This window comes from Rhamphochromis sp. 'chilingali', assembly GCF_963969265.1.
Source record: "Rhamphochromis sp. 'chilingali' genome assembly, chromosome: 10".
Taxonomy (NCBI): domain Eukaryota; kingdom Metazoa; phylum Chordata; class Actinopteri; order Cichliformes; family Cichlidae; genus Rhamphochromis; species Rhamphochromis sp. 'chilingali'.
The window spans coordinates 6103101-6112437 of NC_137937.1; the positions used below are offsets into that span (position 1 = coordinate 6103101).

General features: G+C 44.5%; 1 protein-coding gene across 1 annotated transcript; it reads left to right on the plus strand.

Moving 5' to 3' along the window:
- Positions 1-235: 235 nt before the first annotated feature.
- LOC308403667 (uncharacterized protein) lies at positions 236-8786 on the plus strand. The gene is made up of 2 exons (XM_080893297.1): positions 236-831; positions 6873-8786. The coding sequence occupies exon 2, from the start codon at positions 7165-7167 to the stop codon at positions 8725-8727; it is 1563 nt and encodes a 520-aa protein (XP_080749423.1). The 5' UTR covers positions 236-831; positions 6873-7164; the 3' UTR covers positions 8728-8786.
- The last annotated feature ends 551 nt before the right edge of the window (positions 8787-9337 follow it).

Consider the following 9337-nt stretch of genomic DNA (forward strand, 5'->3'; position numbering starts at 1 on the left):
AATCATAAGAAACATTATACTTACATATAAACCCTGCCATATGTTAGATCTGGTCATTTTGCTTATTAGAAACTTTATATATTGGAAGTTAACTTTTAACAAGCATGTAATGATTATATTTAAATTAGGTGGTCTTTTCTTAAACACATATCTCTTCAGGCATAAACTGACAGTGCCAATACTACACATTCAGACACAGTAGTAGATGGTGTTTTTAATACTATATGTGTGTTACAGGAAAAATGTTTCTATGTTTCTTTACCTTCTTTTAAATGTGCAAGCATGCCCTTTTGTCTATGGTTAGATTAGTTTAGAATTATCTTTTTAGACTTTCTCAGCAAAGACATACTGTTTTGGGACATATTGTTTTAGATTGTTTTATCTCTCACAGCCTTCTCCCAGCTCTCTGCTGACGAGACTAGCGCCACATATGGAGTTGTTTATTTTATTTGTTTTGTATTTTCTTATCCTGTTCTCACTGTCTTTCCTATAAAAATTACCAAGCCACTGTGCATGGTGTGAGTTGTCCTTAGCAGCTCACCCGTGTACACGTTTGATAAAGAAAGTAACTTTGTCTCATTGTGTCTTTATTTCTCCTGGGTTTTTTACAGAGTTTTCCCCCAACATTTCTTGGTCCTTCGGAGCCGGAGCGCCTCCATCGTGTCCCATCTCCGTGACCAGTCCACGTTGCTCGTCTGTCGACAGCCCACACACTAGGTGTGTGGTCAAAGACCAAGGGCGTTAAATTCGAGTCTTGGCCAACGTTCTTAGAAAGCGACCCACGGTGGTGGGGCCCGATCGAGGTGGACCAGACCCGGCGACACTGACCAGGTAGATACAGACACACTGACACAATCTTGCGTAAAATCGTATTTTAAATTCAGGGAATTTAAAATAGCGAAAGTAGCTCGTCGCGACTGGAAGCTCCCCACTTCTGTGGGTTTAAAGTAGCTCGTCGGCTGGTAGCTTGGAGCTCGTCGACTGGAAGCTCCCCACTCTTGTGGGTTAGGTTTGGAGCTCTGAGTAGCTCCCCCCAGCTGGGTCAAGGGAATAAGTAGCTCGTCTACAGAAAGACTGGCAGCTCCCCTTATTATAAGGGTTCCGATCGCGCGAATAAGTGTGAATGTGAATGTATGTGTGTATTGTTGTAACTAACGGAGCAAGCTGACTTTTCACGGTCCAATAAGAGACTGAGCCGCTCCTACTGTGTTTTTCTTTCACTGCTGTTCGCTGAAGTGCTGGTGGCTTGGGAGAACGGTCGAGTTCCGCCTCGTAAAGTTCACACCGCTTTTGGAAATAGTCCGAAAGTAGAAGGGCGTGTGAACAACCACTCTCATTCCTCATACCAGCGAAGGTGGATAGCAGCTGTATTACCAGTGTATAAATAAATAAATAAAAATAAATAACTAAATAAATACATAAGTAAGATACACTAAATAATAAAAATTGAAAAATGGGGAATAAAACCTCTAAACCTCTTGCCAATAATGGGCAGTATACACAAAAGTTCATTAATGACGAACAATGGATAGAAAATAAATATCCAGGTGCAGGAAAAATCAGCGCAAGGAGATGGCGTAATCCTAAAAAGACGTCATGTCCTGGGTGGGAGGGTACGTGCAGCCCCGCAGCTTTAACACAGCTCAAAGATAGCTTATTAAAGGAAATAAGTGCAACCACAAATCTTAGAAAGAAAGGAAAACGCACAAATGAATTAACTTTCCTAGATGCATGGAAAAAAGAGCAACAGAGACGTGCTGAGAATAGAGAAAAGAGACAGAATAAAAAACAAAAGCAAAGCTGTGAGATGCCTGAAGCAACGGCTGCAGCCCCTCCCCCCTATGTTACTGCCTCTGCATCAACTCCCAAGCAAACAGACAAAGATGCAGTTGTGAATAACCCTTACGGTTCAGTGCAGGCAGATTTAGCTAAAATGTCATTAACACATGCACCTGAAGCAGATATAGGGGAAGATCATGTAGGCAGGGAAATATGGCCTGACCCCCCAAGCCCCCCAGGAGTATTTCCATTAATAAGTTCACCTAACCCCAGATATGGTCAGCCGATTGGACCTATGGGGCATCAAGACGCACACCCCACAATTCTTGTGTTTAGACCATGGTCACATGAGGATCGCAAAAATGTTCTTAAAGATGTCCCGCCCCTGCATGACGGTTTTGACATATGGAAGAGAGCAGTTGAAGCAATTAGGACTCAGTGGTATTTAAACGGTCATGAAATGTACCAGGTACTTCAAGATCTTTTAGGTTTGAAGTTTGGCTCAGTGAAAGGCTCTTTCACTGGGGGGGCAATTAATAATCCTTTAGATTCTTTAGTGGTCGGCAACGGACCACAACCCCTGCGTGCAGGTGACCCTGAATTAGAAGGCCAACTACATAATTTCTATGAACGTGTGAAACTACAGCTGGCCCCCAAGCCAAACTACAATAAAATAGGAGAGGTAAAACAGAAAGAAAATGAAACTGCATCAGACTTTTTAGACCGCCTGCGCCCAGTTTTTAGGCAGCATTCAGGTTTAGATTATGCCGATGGCGATGCAACGCCATTCCAGCAGCAATTAAAAAATGCGTTTCTAAATGGCCTGCTCCCACCAATCAGAGCACATGTAGAGAAACATTGGGTCACAATGAACACTGGCAACCTGCCAGATGCCCTGTTACATGCTGAACACGCCACAAAAGTGCACAAACAGAAAAATAAGGCTGACGTCTTCACCATAGATTCAGAGACAGGTTTCCTTGCATTTTCGGGAGGCTATCAGAGACAGAAAGGGAAGCAAGGTAATCGACAGCAAGGCCGCAGACACAGAAACAGAGACAGCAGATATGAAAGAGACAATGCCTGTTTCAACTGTGGAAAACGAGGTCACTTTGAACGAGAGTGCAGAAGTAAGCCACAGACACATAATAGTAGGAGGAACAATGACAGGCAAAACAGTGGCGAATCTATGGAGAACAATGACATGTGACTAGAAAACACACAAGACATGAACATTGATGAGGGAGGGGAAGTTTTTAACATAGAACAATTGCTATTAGGGTCAGAATACAAACCAACGCTGCTAATTCATGTGAACGGGCAACCAATCCAAATGTTGTGTGACACCGGAGCATGTAAAACGGTTCTAAGGCAGCCGCCTAAAAACTTACAGTACTCAAAAGACACATTAGTTGTGAAGTCAGCCACAGGCCTCACCACTGTACAACAACTAACTGCCCCCTTAGAACTAATACATACAGAAAGTGGCCGCAGGTGCTTCATTAAATGCATATATGACCCGTCATGCCCAGTAAACCTTCTAGGAAGAGACGCTCTGACAAAACTCAAGATAGGCGTGATACCGGAAGAGAATGGCATGATTGCTGAATGCATGCTAAATGATAACACTCCAGAGCCAGATAGCATTAACACGGCACACAGCAGCAACGTGCGTCTCTCTCAAGGCTACGGTGTCCCACATTATTACTGGACTCTTGAGTTGCCCGAGCTCACAAAGCTACACAATGTGGCCCGCAAATATACACCCCCCACATCATATTTCCAGAAACCCACTGACTATCACAACACGTTGAGATTTAAACAAACTCCAGGCCCAGACCCACTTTACGATCAGCAAGTGTGGAAGCTAGGACAACAGAGTTTGACTTTACAACACCTGTATGTCACAAAGTCGGGAAATGCAGTGTGTTCTGTAATCCAATCAGCAGCCGTGAAGGCTTTGAACCGCATGCCTAAGCCACACGTGTCTGTAGCGCATGACTATCATTCAGACTGGAAGGATTTAGGAAATGTGTTAGCCAGGGTTGAAGCAGACACTTATGAAAAAACGGAAGACACTCATGAAGGCTGGCTTCAAGGCCGCCGGACGGGTTGTTTCCGACACACACTGGGTTGGCTGGTCGCAGTCAGGCCCGCTGTACACCTAGCCGATGCCGCTGAAACACATGCACAATTAACTGAATGACATCAGGCAGCACTAGCTCAGCTGCCTAAAACTCTCTGGTCTACAGGCCCTGCTGATGTAGGCCTTATAAAAAATGCAGATGAAGTAAGAGTAAAACCTCTCTCAAAACACAGACCACTGATATCTCAATACCCACTCACTACTGAGGCTAGACATGGCATTCGCCCAGTGATAGCAGACATGGAAAAGGCAGGAATTTTAATAAAAACAAAGACAGCCACCTGTAACACTCCTATCTTTCCTGTTAAAAAAGCTATCACGGGTGCATACCGTCTAGTACATGACCTGAGAGCTATAAACGAAGTGACTGAACAAATCCCACCTGTGGTTGCTAATCCACACACTATTTTAAATCAGGTCACACCGAAAGAACAGTGGTTCTCAGTAATCGACCTTTCAAACGCTTTTTTCTCAGTTCCACTACATCCAGACTCACAGCCATTGTTTGGCTTCACCTTTGAGGGTCAGAGGTACACATACACTCGTTTGCCCCAGGGTTTCCAGAATAGCCCAACCCTCTATGCAGAAGCACTGAAGAAGTCAATGTCTAGCTGTAAGCTCCCACAGCTAGGTCAATACTTGCTGTATGTAGATGACATTTTAATAACCGGTCACACACAGCAGGCGTGCAAAGACAACACACTTGCTGTGCTACAGCATTTGGCTGAACAGGGCCACAAAGTCTCAAAACACAAACTGCAGCTGTGGAGTGATAACGTCACATATCTCGGGCACACACTCACAGGCCAGGGCAAAACACTGCTGGGAACCAGAAAGCTGGCAGTGCAAAACACACCCAAACCTAAAACAAAACAACAGATGATGAGTTTTTTAGGTTTGTGTAATTTCTGTAGAGCTTGGATTCCAGAGTATGCACTAACAGTTCAGCCACTCCAAGACATGATTTATGGCAAAAACCTCGCTTTGCGCGACACAATAACGTGGACGGTAGAGGCAGACACAGCATTTACTAACCTAAAGGTGGCTTTACAAACAAATGTAGTCCTGGCCCTGCCTGATTATGACAAGCCTTTCGTGCTGCATGTTGATGGGGGGGCCGGCTACATGAAGGCAGTTCTGACACAGGCTTTTGGTGACAAACAGCGCCCTTTAGCATTCTACTCGTGTAAGTTAGACGCTGTAGTTTCGGGCCTGCCGACTTGCGTCCAAAGCTGTGCAGCGGCCACAGAAGCAGTAAAGAAGTCAGCAGACATTGTCTTAGGGCACAAATTAGTTGTGAAGGTCCCGCATGCTGTCACATCTATACTGCTGCAAGCCAATCTCTCTTACCTGACTCATGCCAGACAGCTATCGTATGTAGGCATTTTACTATCACAGTCTCACATCACACTGGAAAAATGTGGCACACTGAATCCTGGGACTCTAGTGAGCACACCAGCTGATGGAGATGTGCACAACTGCCATGCAGAATTAGACAAAGACACCAAACCCCGCCCTGACATCCATGCTGAGCCACAAGCTGGTTTTACTGATGTCTTTGTGGACGGATCGGCCTCTAAAGACAACACAGGCCGTAATTGTGTAGGTTACGCAGTAACCACAGACAGTAGAATAATAGAAGCAAAACCACTTTCTTCTTCATATTCCGCACAGAGCGCTGAGCTGATAGCTGTTATTCGTGCATGTGAAATACACAAAGATAAACAAATAAACGTTTATACAGACAGCCAGTATGTTTTCTCTGCTGTGCATCATTTTGCAAAGCTCTGGCAAAACAGAGGAATGATTACATCAACCGGTAAACCAGTCCAGCATGGCAGCCTCTTACAACGACTGCTGACTGTAATAAATTTACCACAACAACTCGCATTGTGTAAATGTGCAGCACACAAAACTGATAGCTCTTTTATTACTACAGGCAACAATTTTGCTGACAGTGCCGCAAAACTGGCGGCACAAAAGACAAACATGACACTGATGGCAGTAAACACACATCAGATTCCACTAGATGTGTTGCAAAGTGAACAGAAAGCAGCAAGCACAGCAGAGCAGGCAAAATGGCTAAAACACGGTGCAGTTCTGACAAACGATTTAATGACGTGTTATGGCAAGCCAGTGTTGCCAAAATCGCTCCACAAGATGGCGGCATTAGTGACTCATGGCTGTACGCATTTGTCATCGGGGGGAATGACCTGTATTGTCAACTCTCATTTCTACACTGTAAATTTTGAAACTTCAGCAAAACAATTTGTCAGAACGTGCATGACGTGTCAAAAATATAATGCTCAGGGTAACCTGCGACCAAGAAGAGGCCGTTTTCCAACTCCGCCTCATCCTTTTCACACAATTCATATGGATTTTATTGAACTAAGCGAATGTCAAGGGTCAAAATACGCCCTAGTGGTTATAGACGTGTTCTCAAAGTGGCCGGAAATCTATCCAGTGAAAAAGGCAGATGCAATTTCAGTAGCAAAGTGCCTGTGCAATCACTTCATACCCACATATGGCATCCCAGCTTTGATACGGTCAGACAACGGCACTCATTTTGTAAATGATGTCATCACTAAGGTCTCTGAAGCACTCGGTTTCAGCATAAAACACCACTGTGCTTATCACCCTCAGAGCGCAGGCCTTGTAGAGAGAACTAACGGCACTATAAAACAAAGGCTCAGGAAATGCATGGCAGAAACAGGAAGGCCGTGGCCTGAATGTTTGGGTTTAGTGAAGATGTGGATGCGCTTAACACAAGGCTCCCATAAACTAACTCCATTTGAAATCATTCATGGCAGGCCGTTTCCACTGCCTATTACCAGTCAACCAATAGACAAAGCAATCAGAGAAAACACATTAGCAGAATGGATGTCTAAGCTGTTAGAAAACAAAGAGATCATTGTACATAATCAACAACCTGATGATGTTTCTCCAGTGTCTTGCAGACTAAAGCCCGGTGACTGGGTTCTGATCAAGGTGCTCCAAAGGAAAAACTGGAGCACACCCAGGTGGGAGGGGCCATACCAAGTCCTCCTCACTACACCGACCGCTTGCAAAATTGCGGAACGACCATCCTGGGTCCATCAGAGTCACTGCAGGCGAGTCAGTGAAGCCATCTAAACACAGCTGACGGCAGGCGTGCCTACTTGTTGTGATCTCGCCCGGTGGAGGGGTCAGCTTTCCTGGCCGGGGGGTCTACTCGCGACAGGAGGGTGTGTTCCGTCGTCATGAGGTGGTGGCTCTTATCAACTGCAGCGGCCCTGACCATGGCCGGGCTCTTCACCTTTGCTTCCATGAGGGACAACAAGTCACGCTATATGGAGAAAAGGCAGACACTGTATGACAAAGGAAAGTACACCAAGTTTCCCCATGGCTACGCCACTAACTTCTGGTGGCAGTTTATGAACACTACAGCTCATTTGAATAACAAAACTGACTGCTATGCATGTACCCATATGCCCCTATCCTCACAGACGTCTGGCCTGTGGCCGTACAGCATACCTGAAGATCGCAGTTGGTGTCTGTTGGGCCTGGCAACACATCCAGGCTACGGTACTCTTTGGTCCAAAGCCAACTACAGCATCCCAGCAAAAGCAACCTGGAGGTCATCGTCACTCACAAATGTGAACTGTTCTGGACAGACCTACCTACTGACCTGGCCCCAAGTCTCAGACCCACTGCCTGATGTAATTCTACTGAACAAACTGAACGCATCACAACTGCCAGTATGTGTGATGAACAATGGATCGCGGGCAGTGGGGGAGCTGCCTACTCACCTATGTAAGCACATATACACTTTCTGCCCACCAAGGAACGAGAGGAAGTGTATGGCCTGTTCAATCAACGCCACCTGTGCCAGTAACACGACGCTGATGGGCCTAAACTGTCGCTCCGACTACAGCTACCGAATGCCACTACAAACAAAGACTCAGTACCAGACAGGATGTGCACGGACGGCACCCAGCAGCAGAGGAACCAGAGTTTTGGCTGACTGGTACTTCCTATGTGGCAACAAGGCTTATCTGTCACTCCCTGAAGGTTGGGGAGGTCTGTGCGCCCTGGTGGAATTATCAGATCACGTTTTCTTCATGCAAAGTGTTGCACATCACCCAAGCAGCCGGCAGAGACGTGAAGTGGACACCGCCTCCCCCAATTCTTTCGGCATTACCGTGGACACTGGAGTGCCGGGAGAGTTTCGCATCTGGGGAGGAGGAGTGAAATTCTTACAGAGCTTGATCCCCGGCATTGGAGTTGCCGAGGTGCGGGATCACGTGGAAATCAACCGATATGCTCTGCTACGACACATCAACTTAACTAAGACCCTGGGAACCGCCTTAGCAGGAGAACAGCAGGCCATCAGAACGATGGTGCTGCAGAACAGACTGACACTAGACCTGCTAACAGCATCACAAGGAGGAGTTTGCAAGCTGATCGGGGAAACATGTTGCACTTTTATCCCTGATGGATACGAAACTGGAGGAGACATTTATGAAGCTTTGCAGAATTTGACCGCTCTGCAAAAATATGTCACTGAACACACACCTGGAGCAGCTACAGCACAAAGCTGGCTGGACTGGCTGTTCAGCGGTTCATGGCTGGCTGCTGTAGCAAAGCCATTTTTCCTTCTAGGTATCATCATGATAGCACTGCTCATATTAGTGTTGTGTGTGTTGCCATGCCTAAGAGTAATGATTTCACAGATGATAACAACTACAATGACTGCTTATGTTGCCGTGCCTGAAGAAGAACAACATCCCGTTGCAATTCTGTTAGAGGAGAACTTGTACTAGCTGCTAATAAATGACGTGGTGATTAAAAATGACTTGTCAAGTGATCATGCACTGATTAAAACATTAGTAGGTTATGCAAGTTTTCATGCTTTTAATTTTTTGAAGTCTTGAGTTTTAAACAAAGTTTTTCATTTTAAATATAAGGTTTCCATCCTTGTATTTTTTGAAGTTTTCATTTTACATATTAGGTTTTCATCATTTTTAAATATACAGTTTTCACTTTACTTTTCACCCTTTTATTTTTTGTAAGTTTTCGTTTTAAAATATATCCTTTATTTTTTGTAGTTTTAGTTTTATTATTTTTTCTTGTTTATTCCACTTGTTATTTCATTTACTATGTTTTTCTTTGTATTATTTTCTTTTGTTTTATTCTTTAGACCAAATGACTGCCATTTCTGCTATGCTGACATTTTGAAAAATTAAAAAATTGTTTAAGATACTTAATAAATAACCTTCACAGACAATTGTTGTATACATTTAAAACAAGTTAAAACAGGAGGGAATGTTACAGGAAAAATGTTTCTATGTTTCTTTACCTTCTTTTAAATGTGCAAGCATGCCCTTTTGTCTATGGTTAGATTAGTTTAGAATTATCTTTTTAGACTTTCTC